We start from the raw sequence: 21,133 nt of genomic DNA, 5'->3' as shown, positions 1-21,133 counted from the left end.
GTCTCCGTTCTCATTCACATGTCTAAGTAATGCTCGAGGAGTGGTGATGCCGAGTTCAAAATCTTTGACGATGTTCGCTTCGCAATCGTTTGTTTGATGAGTTTGTTTTTACGGCTGAGCAAAACGTTTAGTAAGAGAAAAGAAGAGGCGAACAAACAAACAAAAACATCGTATTTAAGTGGAAATGACCGGAGCTTGAGCCAGTGTCGAGTATGGGAGACCCGGTCCTGATGTCCGTGTCGCATCGTGCGTATGAAATTCATCGAATATTTGGGCCAGTCCGTATCTGGGCCGCCAAGGGCCCCGGGCAGTGTGTCAGAAACCGTAAACGCGGGGTCGGTCTGCCCCTACCTGCACACCGCGTTTCGCTAGCGTATGCAAGAAAGTGGTCCACGCTGCTAGGAAGTAACATTAACGATCAGGGTTATCGAGGTTCAGATAGAAACGGAGAAACAGAGAGATGAGAAAAAAAAGGAAATTTTTATATGAAGAAAGAAAAGAAGAAAAACGGATGGAAAAAACAAACAAATAGAAGTGGACTGAGCCAGGTGACGAGGTCGAAGATCCCATCCTCGGCTCGCCTAGCCTGTAATCCACTTGCCGCATCACTGGCAGTCGAGAAATGTACTCGTAATATCCTTCCTCTGCGTTTGTGTTTGCAAAATAAAAGAAATAAATAAAGTGAAGGTAACGGTTAAGGCGTTTCATCGGATGAAATAGAGTATTGCACATTTTGCCGGGTTCAAAACCTGCAAAGTATATCTTGTTCGGCAATAACTGTTGTTCGGTGAACGTTTCTCAATGAATTTTTTTCACAGCTTCTGTACCCGCGACATTTGTACATACATGCATACATATAACGCGTGTATTTATAATCCGTGAATACAAAATCTGCGCAAAGATTGTCGTTCAAAGAACAAAAAAAAAAAAAAAAACTTTTCTCTTTTTATCCCGAGAGAATTTTTTTTCCCCCTCCCTGGAGGGAGAGTTTTCAACAGCTGGTTGTCGTTGGGGCCGATTACAAATTGTAATGCATACTCTCGGTCCTGAATATGCATGCGTAACGCGGGTAAACGTATTACGCGTCAGCGGGCAATGTACACGGAGTAACGTACGCGGAGCGTCGCCTGGTACTCACCTGGAATTTATTGCGTAGGCGGGAGGGTGATCTCGGGCAGATACGTCACGCGGGGATTGATCGACCGCCGTCCACCGGGCGAGCAGGAATTCCTGAGCTTCCGGTTTCCCCGGGACCGGTAGGGACGTCGGAGCGACGGACATGCGGGAAAACGCGTGTGACGAGTGAATTTCTGAAGACACTCGGAACGAAGGCGGAACGGGTTCCGATAGAAAGTGCAACTCGGCCCAGGCGACAAGGTCGCTTTCTCGAGATGATCGCGGTCGTCCCGGTACTCGACTACTCACATTCGAACACACGCCCGTACCTCTCGAACAATTTACCTATCCAAAGGTGAATAATTTATTCGCTTTAAAACAAGTTTCGAACGACGGTCGAACCAGACTTTCACCTTGATAACTTATCCAATGTTGTGGGAGAAAAATTATTTAAGAAAAGCCGGATTCGTCGTCCACACCCCTTCGATTTCGATGATTTTTTGGGGGGATGTTACCCTCAAAATATTAAGTCCCGAAAAAATTTATTGGCTGAGAAAAAACCATTTTTCGTTTTGCGCCAAAGCTCGATTACTTTCCGCAGTCGGGGCTGTCGGCCAGGAAATGACCGTATGCCCAGTTAGAGAGAAGATGGTTATATATCGACGAGTATTGTGTTCAATATCTTCTTGCGTATCGCTAACTTAGCGACGCTGGTGAATAAGGTAAGTGTACCAGTTATTGACCCTGTCCTTTTTTGGTTGTATCTGTTTGATCCTTAGTTTTAGAATTACCAAATACCAAATTTGCGGTGTCTAAGCCTCTAACCTCTTATTGGCCTTAGTCATCGAGAAGTTCACAATTTGTGCCGTTGATTTATAATTTTGGAAAATGAAAGGGTCAATAATTGAGTCTAAACGTGACAATAACTGGTACACCTACCTTGGAAGAGGCTTTTCGGGAACCTTTGTGACTTGCAATTATTAGATTAGTGCGTAGTCGACAGTGATCGATGCAGTAGTGCGATAAGAAAAAAGTATTGGCGCACAATTTGGGATCGAATAAGTAATTAAATTATCACAGCATCGTTCGTAAGCAATTAGCGATTTAACATGTAATTTATTGCTCGGTTGAAAACCTTTAATTGCAAACAAGCGATGCTGTGATAAATCGGCTACCGATCAATCAATCAATCTAATCACTAATGTTCAGTGTGCTACTGTGATGACTGTGGCAGTTATTTATGAGTCTGTCTAATAAAAATCATTACGCAAGAAAGTTTTAGTTCTATTGTAAAAGCGTCGCTTTTTTCTACTCACATTAACTATCGTTACTATTAGCATATATCAACAGATCTAATACAATCGATTCAAATATGATGGAAAACACTTGTTTTCTCGAAAATTATCACCAGTATAAATTAGTAATAATCGTAGAGCCTTTACCGTAGACGAAAGGAGGAAGATTGTCGGTAAAAAAGGAAGAAGGGGAGAGGGAAGGAAAGGAAAGAAACGAAAAGAAAAGTTACGTTACGCTAGGATAAGATTTATACCCCCGGCTACAACGTCGCAACGCTCAGCTTATATTATACCCCGAGATCATACGCCCCCATTGTTGTTATTCAGGGTGCTCCATGCACTGCATGCTCCATGGTGAATCGCCTCGTTCTATACGTGACACACGGGGTTATATTGTCACCGTCTCCACCGTTTTAAGGCGTTTATCACGAGTGGTCGTTTGGAGATTAAGTTGGGTGTGTGTCTTGATTTTATCCATACACGGAAAAAAAAATTCTGTTCGGCGAGCTGTATTCTACAGCTCCAGTAACTATACGCACTCTACGGTCTATCTTGTAGTTACAGCAACTATATATTAGTCAGCTCTGATAGCTGCAAGTTGTTCAGCTCTCACAGCTGAATGGTTTTGCTCTAAGAGCTGTAAGTTGCGCTGTGCTCTGGTGCGTTGACATATTTCATAACCTTCAAATTTCATGAGTATGATTTAAATACAGTTGATAGATAATTGTTTAAATAGTCCATTCAAATATGTAAATGACACTGAATAAATAATGATAATAATGATGAAAAATAATACTAATAGCAATATAATTGTACTATTTAATAATAAGCGCTGTGAGCGGAGCCGAAAAATTCTGATCTAGCTCTTCGAACGAAGCTGTTTAGCTGAGAGAGCTGAACAACGTACAGCTATGACAGCTGACTAACAGTCAGTTATACGAACCATGCAGTGCTCTTCCAATAACAGAACGTTTAGTTCGACGAACTGTTTACAAGTAACTATCTAATATTTAGTTCCACGAGCTGAATTTTTTTTTCCGTGTACGATTTTGAAATGAGTTATGTAAGTTGAGATTATTGCTATCACTTGTCAGCCACGTTTTAAGATCGTTTCATCGCTTCCCCAGACTGGTCTTGACAATTTGTCTGATTGGATTGGAATTTTCAAAGATTTCATCAGGATTTAAAACAACTGCAGATATTTTTTGGCAAAGTTTAGAAAAATTTCACGGAATACTAATATAATCAGTCGACGAAAATTGGTACGCATACATAACGTTGCAGGTGATTTCAAGTTTCGCTTACTTCTCGAATTTATGAGCAGCGAAATTTGGCTCCAGCAATTTATAATTCTTCGTATGAAACCCAACCCTAGTTTTTTTAATTTTCAACAATAATTTACAAGAACTCGGGAAACTCACTCACCCCAAAAACGATGTTCCCGTTAAATCGCAAAGACTCGGCGTACATCCGTCAAACCATCAACCCATCAAGCCAGCCGGAAATCGGTGCGGTGACCTCAGGCCGGAAGGGTGGCCAGTCGAAGGGGATGGTAGGGTAGGTACGGTCTGGTTTCCGTGCCGTGAGTTGCACAGACGAGTACGCGGTTCCGCTGGTGTGGTGGGACACATTGCTGTCGGGGATGCCGGAATATACGAGGAGGAAGACCCTCGACGTCGGCCTGGGTATCGACTCCGCGTGAACGACTCTTCGGGCTTCCGGCTAGCAGCCGCGTGATAAAATGGAAAGAAAAATCCGGGAGTCGCGATGCCGCCACCCGATCCTAACCCTCGACCTCCCGCCATTTTTCTTTATCTTTCTTCTCTTATTTACATTTTTTCAGACCTCACCCCTCGACGGAGAATTATTCTCCCGTCTCTCGAATATCCCGTCGCATATTGTGTTTCCATGTAGGTATGTTTGCCCGAGAGTTAGTATAGCCTATGGAGAAATAACTTGGATCGGTGGTGGATCCGCTTCGAACCATCCATCCCTGGCTGACCTCACACGGCTCTTATTTCTCACCTTACAAATTTCAACATCAAGTTTGTTCCGTCGGGGAATAAGAAAAAAAAAAAAAAAAAACAAGAATTTTACTTATGTATAAAGAATATAAAAAAAAAATACCCGTTTCGAAAATAAGACTATCGTATTACACGTTTACTTTCGAAATGTATGTTGATAATTTGGAGAATCCCGTACAACTCGATTTGCCTCGTTTTCTATTTTCGAAAGGTGAATATTAAAACGAGAACGAAGTGCGAAAAAATTAGAAAAAAATACACAAGAGAGACAATTAGAAAGAGGAAGGAAGCACTTCTCTTCATTAAAAAAGGTTATCCCACGTTGCGCTCAGTTCTTATCCCGAGGGAATAAAACAATTTTTCATACATGGAATTTTCCCCGTATTTTCATCTCGAGTTTTAGCTGTATAAGATGCGGCTAACCAAATGATACCGTACCACTGCGGTTATACCCGTAGAAAAATTATACATTGACATATACATAAAAAAAAAAAAAAACTAGAATAATGATCGAATGAATGATTGTATTGCAAAAACTGGCCAAACGACTGGCCTTTAGCGATTCAAAAAAAAAAAAAAAGAATCCTTCCCTCACTTGACTTGAGATCCGCGCACATTGGTATTGAGAAATTCGAAGAGCGATCTACCGATTGACACCGATCCTCGCTCGTCGTCTGGATCGTCGGATCACTGGCAGTGTAAGGAGCATGAGAAAGGTGCCAACGAAAGTCGACTGGCCAAAATCGCGGTTAAATTTTGACCAGATGGTACGAGCAGGCAGCCCGATAGCAAATTTGTCCGTTTAAAGTCAACCGCGTCTCTGCTGAACGTGGGCCAAGGTCACGAGTACGTTCGTAAGAGGGTCATGAATAAGTCGGGGCCCGTCTCCCACGCCGGACATTCTGGGACCGAGAAGGAGTCCATCCGCGATCCGGCAGGAGAAAGTAGCCGACTGTCATCCGAGAAGGAATTCATGGTAATCATCGGTTCTGCGGCGGGTCATTTCCTTTGTTTAATTAGGATGCTGATGTACCGAGGCGGAACGCCTTCGCGCGGTGAGAGAGTGAGAGTCCCACTGCTGCTGGGCCCTCAATTGGGTGGGGCCTCTTAGATGTAACATCGAATCGGGGTCGCCGAACTCTCCGGCATTTCGAGCTGCACCTGATCGTCGCCGACCTCTGAACCGCCGAAAAGAGGCATCGAAAGTGACATGGAAAGACACTTGATGATGATTGGCCAGTTTCTTCTATTCCAGGGTAAAAAGTAATTCGCTGGAGCAGTAAATTTTAATGACGTTGCAGTTTTAGCAAGATTTTAGCAGGAGAAGAAAATATTTTTACTATTACAGCAAAGGTAGAGTTTTGATGTAGGAAACTCGTTAGCTAATTTACTTGTAAAATTTTATCTGTTGCGAAAAAATTTTCTTTCTGTGACTGTATATTAAGATTAAAATTTACTGCTCCAGCAAATTATCTTGTTCGCCGGATTTGCGAAAGAACTTTGCAAAGTTGTGTTTCTCATGAACTGACGCAGTAACCTGGACGAATTAGAAGAGTAAAAAATAAATTGATAGCATTTAGTGAAAACGCGGAGATCGGGCAGCGGAAATTTGATTTGTTTAATTGGAATGCAATAATCAGGCGCGGTATAACGTGTAACAAAATCAATTATTTTTCTTTCTTCGTGGAGTGATTAAAAAAAGAGAAAAAGAAATTCACGCCCTTGATGGAACCGATTAAAAGTCCATCAATCGAACTGCTTCTCATGCGGGAGTCGAAACCTCGCGCATCGCTAATCTCCGCGTAATTTCATCCGATTTTTAGCTCCAGGCGCTGAATTTTTTCCCGTCTTTTCAAACAGGCTGGGTTTCGCGATGTATCTCGCCCGGACTAGAGATACGACCATGGTGGATGCCATAACCGAAGATCGATCACTCCAAGGTTCGTTTGAATAAAAATGAACCGCGTCGAGGGATAGATTTTTTTTCTTCTCCCCCGCGTAGCCGATTTTGGCGCTAACGGTTTGCTTTGCGGATACAAAACGCATCCTCTTCGCTCACATATCAGACGTTATGCAATCTCCTCACGGTCCGCGACTTCAGGGCCCCGGGCAGTTTGACGATTAACGATTTAAACTTTGACGCGGAGGTGATACCCGTATACCTAATTACACGGAGGCCGACGTAACTCGCGATGCTCGATAGGTTCGGTCCATTAGCGTGTGGCTGCTATGCCGGGAATGAGAAGAAGAAAAAAAAAGCAATCAAAAAATACGAAGGCAGAATCGTCACGCGAACTTTCGCGCTTCCGGGATCTCAACACTCCGCGTTCTGATACCTGCCTTACACCCGCGAATTCGGCGGCTCTGGGTCGAAATCGTTGCGTGACCGTAACTCTTAGAACACAATTGCCGAGTGGATCATTGTCCTTGGAATTTTTCACTTTTAAAATTCGCAGAATACGCGATACGTGAATCACGATGCCGCACGCCCTCGGGCTGTTAATTTTTCATAACGCGATGTCTGATCGGCGGATAAGGAATCTCACTTGCATATACATACGTCTTTTCCGGTTCACCTTAATGTCTGCATTCGATGACGGACAATTTACTATATGTATTTTTTTTTCACCCGATCGTCTGCGGTTTGTTAATTCACAAAATTTGCATAGCGAGCGTGAAGAATTACGACGTGCACAGCAGTGCCAACGTAAATATCAATACTCGACGCAATTAATCATACAATGGGCAAAGGATCGTCTGAGCTTGCTGATATGGCATGATGAGCGGTTTTATTTTGTCCGACAATGGGTGAAAAAAATTACGATTCGTTAAAAAAAAAAAAAAAACGGTGCTAGTCAATTGAAACGCTATTTATATTTGATTTGAGTGTAGAAAAAATACTTGGGAGTATAAATATGCAAATATTCCCCTACAGTGAGAAATTGCATTTTTCTGTCCAAGGCTGAAATTGTCGAAAGTTTGATCAACGCACTTCCTTCTTTACCTACAGACACGCGTGCAGTGATATACGCGTGTGTTAAAACTTAACGGCGAAAAGAAAAAAAATCTCACCGACGATCGTCTGCAACAGCGGCAGCCAAGCCGGTCATCGAGGAGGATTATCGATTTAATAAATTGGGTTAAGCTGTGTGCTGTTGTACGTTTTCAACGATAGTATTTAAAGCCTCTTGCATGTACACACACCGACGGCATTGTACGTACAGCACACGCTGCAACCTGTGCGCGCAATCCGATTTAAATCGCCAATTATTACAGCCGGGGTCGATACGGCTGGTGCATTTTTAAAACTCGTAAAAACTGTAATTGCTTAACGGTGGTTCAATAATTCATCATTTAGCATTACCGTTGTTATTACTATTGTTATTATGGTTATTTTTCTCGACATGCAGTGGCTATTAAAAAAAGTTTATAACAAGTGCACATCGCCAAAAGCCTGAATTTTTCTCACGTACAATTTTATTGTTCGTGTTTGACTTTTTTTTCATTTATTCCGTTCGTTATACCTTCCAGCAGACTTGTTTGTTCACCTTCAACAAAAGGAGAAATATAAGCGACATTAAAAAACGTAAGACACTTTTCAAACGGCATCGCGTGCTGCAGCGTCGTGAAAAGGGTCGTCTGGGCGATGTAATAGATTGCAAAAAATCAAGAATACAGAGAACATCAGCGCGTGTAGCAGTCCTGTTATTCAGTCAAGTAAAACGGAATATTGATGTTTCGTAATGGGGCGTTGATTACCTGCTGCCTGGGAACGTGGCTCTCTGAAAGAGGAGGAAACGACTTTGGTCCAGGGACGAGAAACCTGATCGAAATCCGATCGAGAGCAGAAAAGGCCGCGACGACGATCGACGTTATTCCGGCATCGCGATTTCCCTTTCTTGCCGTTGGTCTCGTTATGTCGCATCCTCGCAGCATCTGTCCCTCACGCGCGAGATCGAGGGCTTTGGATTACTCTTATTGAAACAGGTTTCAGAAGCGCAGTGGCAGGCAGGATGCGGAATCGAGGCTCGATATGTCGAATATTTCTTCGCTTCGCCGAGAAAAAGGAGCAAGCTGGAATAAGAAAAAAAAAAAAAAAAAAACGCCGGTCCATCTCTCCTTCGGCGTCAACGTGGTCCACTTCTGGTCCCCCTTTCGGTTTCGAGACAAGCGAGCGCAACGAAGCGGAACCGAGTTCAGCGAGCGGATCCGATAAAATCTCAGCTGCATTTCGCAACAAGATTTTATACCGTAACACACTCGTGAGTTCGCACTTCCGAGATGCGGATGCGGGCAGTGAATTAGTTAGTCATCACCGGGAGACGGATGTCCGGATAAATAATACACACGATTGCGTTGTACAAAATTCCGAGGCTGACACGTCGCCGAGTTACGAAGGTTTCACTGCCGGTTGTAAGACAAACGTTAGGTATACCTGTACGGTGCAAATCGTGCAGGTCCGGTGAAATCTTGAACTCGATACATCCTGATTGTCGCGTGCAACGATTAGCGCAAGTTCTTCCGGAAAGCGGCTTCTTCACGTCTAAAGATGACCGAAGAAAAATGGATAATGAACAAAAATTATAAAACACCGTTAGCACATTATTGCGTATATTATTGTATTACGTGTGTAACAATTTTCGTCGAAAAGATATAATGTATAAATTGCTTTGCCGCGATGTCTGCATACCCAACGTTCACTTGAGGTGCTTCGTATTCAGCGTTGAAAAAGGACACAATTGAGTTGGCGAGTTGTGTGGAAAGAGGAAGAAATAATAAAGTGGGAAAAAAAAAGAAAGAAACAAAATGAAAAAAATAACACGGCTCTTTCTCACCGTCAGAATTCAATTCACTCGCTCCGTATCGCAATGCAATAGGTAATGGGGATCAGCACGTTTCCCATGTGTTAATAAGACGGCCTCTCAACACCCCGCGTATTCTTCTTCATTATTTATATTCAGCTTAATTACCGTGTATTTGATATCGCCGCTCGCGAGCGCATTAAGAGCCAGATGTTTGTAATAAAGAAATGAATAAAATTGACCGTAAAATTGACCGGTTCGACTTAAAACGTGTACCTACATCGTCCTCTATACATATATGTATGTGCATATTTTTATACGGTCATTATAATGAATATGCGAAGAATAATTCTTAATCTGGTGATCGTATTAAGTCCGCTCGCGACCCAGTAAACTCGCGTAGAATTACCTTATCCGGCTCGTTGAATTTCACCGAAAAAATCGTGCTGCCCGTATATTTTCGGCTGCAAATTAACGGATTAAGACCAGCACCGATTTAGCTTCTAGGCAAAGAGCAAGAGAGGGAAAAAAACGAAAGAATAATCTCGCAGACGCAGTTTTTCCCATTGACGAAACACTCGCTGCATCTATGGTGGCTAATTCGTATAATCAGTCGACGAGAGGAGCCGTTGCGTGTCTTGATAATCCCTCGCATGAAAGGAGCTAAGGTAACTTTTCGTAACTTCGGTAAGCGGTATTCGGTAATAAACAAAGTAGCTGTTGGCCAACGCGTCGAGGGAAGAGGCAATGGCGTCGGTGAGAATTACGCCCCCCTAGGATACGTCGAATTCGCGAAGACACGAGCGAGTTAACGAATGGATTCGAGGAGCCGCAAGAGCGACTCGCGATTTTGTGAAAAATTCGGAAGTCGGATGGGACTTTCATTTTTTTTCACTTGTGACCGAAAGAGCCGAAGCCGCTCTTTTGGCTCTCTCGGCGCTCCCAGTTAAATTAACAACCTGGCGTCGCATCAGCTGATGGAATTGGGAACGCGGAGAGAATTGATTGTTCTTTCGCCGAGTATGAGAGGCTTCGGCTTTTCAAACGGAATGGAGTTGGTACCCATAGCGCTGCATGAAGCGGAGTCGGAAGAAGGGTGGTGGTGGGGAGGGTTTATTTCAGAATGAAATTAAGCTAAATAATTCATGGGCAAAACGGTGGAAAGTCTATCCCGTAAGTAGCGATAGCTGCCACTGCCTGGGGAAGGCAATTGAGTGAAACTTTGTTGGTATTGTTTGATCGTATCAGAACCATCAGCTGCCTCGCCGCTTTGTTATATCCTCTTCTCCGCTCCTCGGCGTATTATCCCTTACGTTTCGCAATTATTCCTCCTCTTTTGCACATTTTATACACACGCTTTAAACTTTTCTCGATCGATTGCTCGCTTTGTTCGTATCGTTTGCCCCCTCCTTCCCTTCGTCCATTGACTCATCCAACCTCTATCCAAGCACTTGTACACACTCTTCGACACGATCTGGTTCGATGTGCAGCCTGCGAGTCACGTACAACGCGTAGCCTGCATTGAACGTAATGACTGCGTTCGATCGGGTAATTCTTACCTATATACAGGTTCGACGAGAAAATGAGAGACTTTAAACAGGATTTTCACATGTATGGAGGAGAGTCGGAATTTCTCCGTATTACAACTACAAATGCCGCCACTTTACTTTTACCTTTTTACCCATCAGGTTGTCACTACGTTCGCGCGATTTCAGATTCCTCATGAAGTTTCCGGCTTCATAATTCTCTTCTAGTCTGACGTTTATACGTACAAGCGTATGAACTTTTAGTCAATTTCTATATTTAAACATTCGGTCATTCCGTCAATTATACCCATATGCAATCAGAAATATGCATACGTTGCAACTTCCCGCAATCTCACGTCAATATTCGCACTGTCTTATATAATCCGTCGAATATCCTTTCCAGGATTTATGTTCGAGAATAATTTATACCTTACAGGTAGAAATCATCGAAATTCGAAATTTTTTTTCTCTACTAATTTTTTACGTAAGATTGGTTTGGTTTCGTACGTTTCTTTTTTCCAAACCAAGAATCACACGAGTCGTCGATGTACGAAATAACAGCAGAAAGGAGCAAATAATCTTGGAAGAAAAAGGGAGGTGAAAGAAGTGAATTAAATATTCGATGGTTATCATAGTCAGTGCATTTCTTCAGCCCCGTTGGCCTGTGGCGTTGTGACGTCATCAAGGTCAGCCAATCGCGATCACTGTTAGTTTGAAAGCTTCTCTGTATTTCTCTTCGATTTCTTTTTTTGCTCCATTTTGCCCCATATAATGAACGAAGAAATGGGACCTGATGAAATATTTATATCAAAGCGAGCACTGAAAAAAAGAAGAAGAAAGAAACAGGAACCAATTGTACCTACGGGTATGAGTAGGCGCCAAGTGGGAAGGCAGGCAGCGAGCGATGTTTGAGAGAATCGAGCTGAACGGGCTGTTCGGTCGGTCGTAGCCGGTTTCGATGACTGGTGCGCTCATCTTCAGTTTCGAGCTGCCTCGCGTACCCTACTTTCTCCGCAAACAGAATTCAAAACCCATGTACGACGAGGATGACTCGAGGTGGGTACCGGCCTCTCTTCCTCTCCCTCTCCCTCTCCCTCTTTCTCTCTCCGTCGCTGCATCTCCCCCGTCTCTCCCATTCCCGGCCCCTCCAGCCTCACCGCGAAAGAACGAGAGGTTACAGGCCGCGGAGGGGGCGACGCGGGACCAGGGCCCCGGAGTCTATATAAGCGGGGCCCACCGATGGGGCTGAGCATTTTTTGAGTAACTTTTCAAAGGCGAGCCGGTCCCATTGATCCTCAAATGGTAATACGGGGCGCGCGGAGAGGTGAAACACTATTTCGAGTTTGAGGTGAGAAGCGCGAGCGACCGAGAGAAAAAAGGAGAGAGAGAAACAGAGAGACAAAAGCGTCTTTTCCGTTTTAAAAGTGCTTCACATTGTGCTCAGAGTTTTTTAAGTGCGCGACGGCCTGCCATGGCTGGATTCAAGGTAAGTGGAGTGTTCCTCTGCACCTGTACCTACAACTACCGTTCCCCGGACTTCCGTGTTAATTGCGTCAAAGCCCAGCTGCGGGCCGACATTCGGCCGATTGATTGCCCGCCTATTCAGACTCCCGCAGCGCCAAGTGCCGGACACTGATAATAAACTGGGTATTGACCATCGCGTTATGTCCACGGTATATGTGCAACCTATAGGGCTTACAATCGTACAGCCGCCGCGCCGTTTCAATGCAGTGCATCAACGGAAATAAACTCATACGGGTTGTGTGCATAGCCGCCCTACGCCGGTAATGTGTATAACAGAACGGAAAAAGGTGCATGAATTTTTATAAAAGCCAATCAACTTTTATATCGCATTACTGTCTGACACGCGACCCTCATGCCGACCCCTAGGCCGGTTCTACTTCCGAGAATGTGAATATCGATCTCTGTAGCGTGTTGCGAATTAAAGAAAAAGAATATTCAGAGAAGTAATAATCGCAGTATTAAAGTTCGTCACCGAAATCAGTACGAAACAGAGGTAATTATCCCGGTACAAGAATAATCCTCGAGGCCGAATGACAAACGGTTGTATTTCTTTGATCCCCACGGGTAACTTCCGTCTCTCGATTCTACGTGGCCTCGTTGGCACTCGACGTCGGAATTGCTGCAGGATGCGACGCGACGCGACGCGACGCTTTCAGAGTCTCGTGTCCAGCAGCGAATCAGGCCACCTCGGACTGTGTCGTGAAAATTGTTAACATTTTTCATCGTAATTATACCGGGTATAACTGGATAAACGGTTCGTGGAGATTCACCCTACTTGTTAACATCGCATTCCGTTTAATTAGGAACTCACGCCGCACTTCAATGATGTACAGTTTTAGGAAGCATCTTTGACGGCACGTCACACTTTCCAAGACGAACCGCGGGACTCACATCGTTGCAATGGTTTGCTACGGAATGTTTATACCGACGAGCTTTCTCGTATTAAAACGTGAAAAAGTGATTGATTTTTGTGTTTTTCGGAATAGAAACAGTGGCCTCGTAAATTCTTTCAACCATCGTGTTGCCTGGATTTAATTGCGCGCCAGACACCTTCGTTTTAAAAATTATCGTAGACGATTTCGACACCTGAAAGATCAGTCTCGTTGTCATCGGTCAGAGTTATTCGTTACCGAGACTCTGTTGAAACGTTTTTGAAATAGATGGATACGAAAGAGAAACTGTTAAATTTCATCAGCGCATGAAATCCCGCGACAGAAAATTCTTCAAAGACTCGCAACGCGGCGTTAAGAAAATTTTGATGGTCAGGACTCATTGAAGTAAATGGAAATTGAGTTGGGGTGAGTTTGAGGTTCGGCGCCTCTCGCAGGTCCTTGAAAATTAAAACCGGCTGTAGGTGACCGAACGTAGCCGAAGGCTAGGCCTACAGCTCGAAGTGGTGCTGCCAGGATTAATTACAATAATCAAACTGATTACGGGACGAGCGATAGCTGAGGATAGATTAAGGAGTTAATTGCGGGCTGGTTTTATCGGCAGGTTCGCGTTTCTTTTAACACCGTTATTCCTGCAATTTGTAACGAACCCCCAACGGGATATAATAAATACAATACACGAGACTAGAGCCGGGTCGGCTCGAAGAGCGAGAGCCCCGCAATCACGTTCCTTTATCCTCAGTCCACCGTAGAGCCGTGAGGCTGGCCGGATCCCGAGCAAGGTGCGATCGCGTCGAGTCACGCGACTTGAACGCGTAGCATTATCGGGTAAAATTATTGGCCGTTTACCCGAGAGTCTTGAGAGGCTCTCCCCGAGATTTTCCGGGGCCCAAATGTGCGATGGGGAAAGTGAAAGGAGGAGAATTGGGCCGGGTCTCAATTATCTCGGCAAGTATATTAGGCCGCTGGTGATCCTGGATCGCTGATAAAGAGGGCTCGGTTAGCTTCTTACGACTTACTTCACTCGGTGCGCTTATCTCCGTACCAAATAACCACCAGCGAGGCGTTCCATCTCTACTCAACGTGCGCTCGCCGTTCGTCACCCAGTGTATTCGACCAAGAGCTAACTTGCGGTGACCAGAATTACCGGATCCCAAAATCCGGGAGGCCAGAGTATTTTACGATCTTGATGAGAACAGGTTTCGAATTTATTTTCGACAATCTCGATGCGCTTATTTACATACTCGATACGGCGAGATCCTACTCTCTTTGATAGTAATACGGGCGAAAGAGAGAAAGAGAAAGAGGTAAAAAACGGAGATGCGGTGAGTGGTAGGGAGAGAGGAGCACGATGGGAGAAAGTAGCTATAGTTCATCGCGTTGTAGCTAGTTAGCCTTGCATCGCGGCCGTTGTCCTACTTACCTCAGTCACGGGTCTTTTGAACCTGAACGGGTATACGACCGCGGGAGAATGGGCGCGCTCACACTCGGGATGATGATTCTCCGATCCGTGTCGACCTTGGGGAAGAGCGAGCCTCGCTTAACAGACCCGGAAGTGGACTCGACCGGGTGAAATCCACGATTGATAGCGACGAGCCTCGATGTCGGGCACTGATCGGAGCGTTTGTCTTGTACCGTGAACCGGAAGCCGTTTCATTACTGACTCCATTACTTCCCCCCATCCCATTAAACTCAGCAACTTTCCAAGCCTAGCTCCTCTCGACAATCGCCGCTTTTTTCTCAATCAATTTCTGCTTCACAGATGGCGGCTACGGCGTTCTGCCTGCTTCTGGCTGTCTACCAGGTCCAGCAGATCAACGCGGTCGTGAATAAGGGATCGGTCTCGTCGCAGTCGTCGAAAGACGGCGCGGTTGCGTCTGGAGAGAACGACAGGATTAGCAACTCGTACGGACCACCGCAACTCAACGACCTTTACGGCCCACCACCAGGCCCACCGAGGTTCCACGGACCCGCACCAGCCTACGGACCTCCACCCTCCGCCCCAGTTTACGGACCACCACCGCCTCGGAAACCGAAGCCAAGCTACGGTCCCCCGAAGCCACAGTATGGGCCACCAAAACCGCAGTATGGGCCTCCGAAGCAGCAGTATGGCCCTCCCAAGCAGCAGTATGGGCCCCCGGCCCCAGGCTACGAGGGCCCGCCGCCTCCACCGCCTTCAATAAAGTACGGACCACCGCCTAAGATACGGAATCAGTACGGGCCCCCGAAGTCCGGCCACGGCCCACCGATACCGATTTCCGTTGAGACGTACGGGCCGCCCAAGAAGGAGGTTTCGATTTCGTTCAACTCCGGACCTCCTCAAGATAATTATGGTCCGCCACCACCCCCACCCCCATCGGTACAGATTCCGCTGCGACAGGCGCATCCCCCTCAACAGCAGTACGGACCGCCACCCGGTGTCCCGGCCCCGCCAACACCTCCGGACATAAAGTACGATGGGTGGCAGCCGATCGCTGGATTGGTTGGAACCCCGTCGGAAGGTGGACATGCTGGTTACGGTTCGTCGTCGTCGTACTCGTCGTCGAGTTCGAGCTCATCGTCATCATCCTACTCTCACTCGCACTCGCACTCGCACTCCTCATCGAGCTCGGCGGACGGTGAATTTCAGTCGGATATTCTCACCGGAGCGAGGTACCCGGCCGGAAACGTGCCGAGCGATTCTTACGGTCAACCAATCCACAGTGCCGAAGCTCAGGACTTGAAATCATCCGTACAGCAGTCCTCAGCGGCCTCTGATAGCCACGGATTGCCACCCCCACCTCTACCGAGATACGAGGAACACTCGTCGAAGGACTACGCCCACGGCTCAAGCGCCAATTCCGAATCACTCAAGCTCGATCAGTATCATCAGCACCTTGAACAAGAGCAGCAGCTACAACTCCAGGAGCAACCGCTGCCACAGCCTCAGTACGGGGCTCCGAGCTTGTCCATCGAACCCAGTGTTCAGTACGGCATACCCAACCCCGAGCCGATTTCCATTGTGAAAACTGTAGCCTTCGAGCTGCTTCCGACGACTGAAACGCACCAGGGTGGCTCTGTGTCGTCGTTCGGCGGTGGCAGTTCCATCGACGCATTCTCAACCGGCGGCGCTAGCATCTCTCTGCCACCGGCCGGTAGCTACGGCCTCCCAGTCAGCTCTGTAGACGGTGGTCTCGGTGTTGATTTCAACGTTCATTCTCTCGGCAGCAGCATAGGCAGTAGCAGCATAGGTAGCAGCAGTAGTTTTGGCGTTGAATCATCCCACGGACTGTCCATCGGTGGGGAATTAGTTCAACCTCCGCCTCTGACGTCCTCGCTTCCGATTTCGGACACCTACGGCGCACCCCCGTTGTCGTCGTACTCGGTGAACGGACCGTACCCAGCGTCACAAGGGATAAGAAGCTCCGCCGGATCGTTCCACAGCTCGTTCAGTTCCAACTTCCATAAACAGAATTCGGGTGGACACAACCGACACAGTCACAGAAACCATGGACCCCCGCCGTTCCGTCATGGACCCGCGTTTCCACCACCTAGCTCATTTATCCCCCCGAGGAACCGTCCGCCGATTAAATTCCGTAACCAGATACCACCTGAGGTGGTGAACGCTATCAGGCATTACGATGTCCCGCCTCAAGGTGGAGCAAACCAGCCCTTCAAGATTCACGGGCTTCCCTCCCTGCACGGCGGATCTCACGGTGGCGATCAGCAGTTGCATCTAACTTCGAACAGCCAGTTCTCGTCGGGCGGTGGATACTTCGGCGGATCCGGCGGCTCCTCATTTGGCTCGAACTCGGCCTTTGCCGCTCCAAACGTCAATTACGGCACGCCTCTGACCTTCAACTCTTTCAACACCCCAGCCCCTGTACTCACCTACGGCGCACCAAACTTCGGACCGACTCCCTCCTTCGTTTCAACTTCGACATCGTCTGACGCGGGTAGCAGTTTGTACAGCAGCCTCGGCGGTAGTGCCCTGACCACCACCTACGGCACCCCCATTCTACAGCAGCAAGTCCCCCACGACTGTCCTAGTCTCCAGAGAGGGAACCAAAACATCGGAAACCAGATTTCCCTCGACACGAGTGGAGCGCAACACTCGTTCGGGTCATCGACTTCGGGATCCTCGGCGTCGAGCTTCGCGAATTCCGTAGCGAGCTCGGTGTCTGGGTTGTCATTCGGGTCACTCACCGGTGGCAGCGGGGTGGCACATGTCGGTTCCGGAAGCGCCGCCAACTTTTATGACGCTCCAGCCGTGAACGAGCTCAGCTTGCAGGTTCACCAGCAGCCGAACACCGACCTCAAAGACAGCTACGGAAACCCGATCGGCGTACGATACGGCGTAGCTGACCAGAGCGCGGCAGCTCTGACCTCTAACGATATCCACGTGTCGTCAAGCTTATCCTCCGCGTCGTCCTCGTCTAATCTGCTCGCCAACCAGGTGCAGGTCAATTCCATACCCTACACCGGAAACTACCTCGGCGACGCCACATCGGCGGAAGCTTTGACGGCCGCATTGACGGCGCAAGGATTCGGCCAGTCCAAGCATGCGGAGCACGCTGTCGATGCCAGTCGGTACCTTGAGACCCACGAGGGTAGCGAGGCTCTCGCCTTGGCCCAGGGCCTCACAGCAACCGGAACAGACGGATTCCAGATCCAGGGAACGAAGGGGACTTACTCGCTTCAGATCCAGCCTGCTGACGGCGGACTTGGCACCGAGAATTCCGACGGGAGCATCCGGCATGAACAGGTCCTTTCCAACGGCCTACTTCAGGACATTCTCGCGGCGATAGAGCAGCCCCAGAACGGACACGTCGAGGTCCAGGGTCCCCCGCAGGTTCAGCATCTCGAGGAGGTCTACGGTGATCTGGCACACGCTGCCAGTGGCAACATATACGGCGACGAGTCTCAGGCCATCGTTGAGGATCTGCTGAAGAGGACGGGGAACGCGGATAACCAGGCGAAGCACATCGAGGTCGGGAATGACGCGGAAAATCGCGCTGACCAGAAGGCTGAGGCTTCGTCTGCGGACTCCGAGACCAGCGCAAGTGAGGACAGCAAGATCGCTTTATTCTTCAAGAACAATAACAGCGAGTCGAACAATTCCAAGTCGACGTCTTCCTCGGAGGGCAATAAATCCTCCGAGTAGACGCGCCACCAGGGATTAACCTCAAGTTCGTTTCACTTTGCCATAAATTAGTCGATGATCCACTTTCGCTACCGGCTGGGTAGTGACGATGGTCCCTAAGACTATTTCGGGGTGGGAACACCTCGATTTTTCATAAAATTCTCACTAGGGGTTAAGTTGTAAGTTATTCTCTAACCTGACTAACCAGCGAACTGCAGTACGACGTACTATCGCTGATCCGAGCACGGGACTGATCCAGGCCGCGAGAGAAAAAGGACGTTATGTCGAGTACCTAAGGCAAAAAGGATCGTCTAGACGAGTAATCGGTTCTTGCTCAGTTGCGTGACGCAGGGTGTGCCCCTAGAAGAATCATTGTCCGCAATTTTCTTCGTCGGAAAATGACGCGCATCTCTCACGACTGCCGCTGTGCTTTATATTTCGTAAATCAAACCATGCCACGCCATAAATATGCGTTCATTGATCGTGCGATCGATTCATTCTCTATTATATATACATACCCATTAATTTATTACTCCACAATAAGCCATAGGAATTTATTTTTATACTATTACTCATACTTCTACTTGTACCACTACTATCACTTCGTATCCAATAAGCGATCGACGAATTTGAACCGCGTCAATTCGGTGCTTCGTCATTTCTCGTTGGATCCAAACTTTCATGTCTCCGAAGATCACCCGCGAGTCTTGGTTGAAGGATTCGCGTGTGATATGCTAGTTATATCTACGTCTGTTCAACGTGTCAATGTACATACTTGAATATAAATATATATAAATACATTTTGTAAATAAATACCTGGGTTGGTCGTTACATCCTCATTACCCTCTTCTTCAAGCCGCATGCGTGACGACGATGGCTGCGTTCATTCTATCTCCATCCTCGGGTCAACGTCCGTATCCGATGTCTGAAATAAAGTGCAGATTAATTAGAAAATATGAATAATAACATTCGCATAAATGTGGGCTAAGGTTTCTCCCCCGGGAATCGCTTCGCAAAGGTACGGGATAACGGGGGAAAAATAGGGCTAAGAAAAGGGAACAAGAAGGGGGAAAGAAGAGAAAGGAAAAGAAGATAAAATACCGAGGGAATTAGGTCCCCGCCTCTAACGAGGATTACGATTATGTAAATGCAATGCTCTCGGAATTGCTCCCGGCTATCCGAACCAAGCATCTATGCGGGGACAGACGACCCAAGGATCGCTCTCTGCTGTCTCTTCAAGATCGTTCTAAGATTGCTCCAAGACGACCACTGGGGTTCTATCCATATTCACGCATTACCCGGGGCGCAACCCTGCCGTAACTTTTTATGAATTAAGGAAAATCATTCGTCTCGAGAACAGTCGGACAAAAATTACGCGTAATTTTGTTCCGTATAATTAAACCATATCGGCGTCTCGCGTAGTTAGAACACGAACTGGACTATAACCGCATGATTTCCCAGACGATTCTCCCTAATCCTGGAGCGTCCATCTATTGTCCTCGTGTGAATTCGCGGGGCAAATTTATACCAAGGACATTCAAGGCTTGCGTGACGGCGTCTACATCAATTTGGTGCAATTTGTGAAACGTGGGCACGAGCCCATCTGCTACGATCCCATTGTTCCTAGTCGTCCAACCCAACGCTGCCGCCGGGATCGTTCGTAATTGTATACACAGGTACAAGTACGTCGGTAATTGGTTGCTACGCGGTTGAATCTACGGCACCGGAGGTAAGCGGGTGGAAGTTATGGGTCAGTATAAGTCAGGTGAAGGGTAAAGAATCGAGGAGAAGTTGCATCCTGGAGAGAATTCAAGGGGCTCAATCGAACGTCTCCCGGAGCCCCACTTGAGGTGGGTCCGATCCTCGAGGCTGATCCTGCTTTTCCGTTCCATCGCCTCGCGACATCATGCAGCTCCTCGTTCGCGTACCACTTCGATATTCATGCACTGTAATCTCGAGAAGCGGGCTGGAACCGGTGCCCAAGGCGTTCCGCATCGTCCGCAAGCCCATGGGCTCTCTCTGTGGTATTCATAGGTACGTAAGTACGCGCATACATACGCGCGTGCCCGTGCTCTTCACGTCTATGTGGGCCAAGGCACGCGGGCACGACCGTGCTTGAGGGTAAGCACCGTTTACGCTATCCACCTCCACTCCTCTTGGCCGAGAATTTATGTGATGCACGGTCGTGGCCGAGCTCCGCGGTCAAGAATCTGCCCGTGTGAAAGGTCGCCCTACTCGCTCCGCTGCCGCGATTTCTGATTCCATACATTTCCGGTACTCCCGACCGTTCGCCGCGCACGAGCCGGAACAGAATAAAATGGCAAACGGGAAAATTATTGCTAATGAAGAAACTTTGTGCAGAGAGGCCAATGAAAATGAAAACTCGTATTCGTTCGTAGAATCGGGTAACGGTTAGAGATGAAATTGCAACTGCGCTTGGATAACTAATTTGGAGAGAAAATATGGTAGTTAGTGTAAAATATGTATACTTGTTAGCATGTGGCACGAGTAGATTCGAAATTCGTGCTTCGAGTTCATCCCTGCATTATGTACTCCCATTTTGCCGCTCGAGTGGAGGCATAGTGCCGGGTTGGTGCTTTTCCTTGTTTCGTTAAACTCGATGGGTTCAACTCCTCCTTAATCGGTGGGTAAGAGTCGTCTAAACAGCCCTTTCAATACTGCGAGAGTTCGACCTGGTTCAAGGACTGCGACAACGGTGCAAAACTTTCAATAACGCCGGGTCTCTTCGCCTTCCTTCCCTCCGCTCCAACAACCCCTCGGGACATTCGGTGAGCGCCTTGCGTCGTCTTGATCCGAAATTAATTCGACAGCTG

The 21,133-nt window shown here is 47.2% G+C and overlaps 1 protein-coding gene across 1 annotated transcript; it reads left to right on the top strand.

Annotated features, from left to right (window-relative positions):
* Positions 1-12,000: 12,000 nt before the first annotated feature.
* LOC124308107 (trithorax group protein osa-like) lies at positions 12,001-19,112 on the top strand. The gene is made up of 2 exons (XM_046770472.1): positions 12,001-12,249; positions 14,940-19,112. Exons 1-2 carry the CDS (start codon positions 12,235-12,237, stop codon positions 18,318-18,320), a joined length of 3,396 nt encoding a protein of 1,131 aa, XP_046626428.1. The 5' UTR covers positions 12,001-12,234; the 3' UTR covers positions 18,321-19,112.
* The last annotated feature ends 2,021 nt before the right edge of the window (positions 19,113-21,133 follow it).

The sequence above is a fragment of the Neodiprion virginianus genome, chromosome 6 (genome assembly GCF_021901495.1).
Source record: "Neodiprion virginianus isolate iyNeoVirg1 chromosome 6, iyNeoVirg1.1, whole genome shotgun sequence".
Taxonomy (NCBI): domain Eukaryota; kingdom Metazoa; phylum Arthropoda; class Insecta; order Hymenoptera; family Diprionidae; genus Neodiprion; species Neodiprion virginianus.
This window is presented reverse-complemented; position numbering and strand designations above follow the sequence as displayed.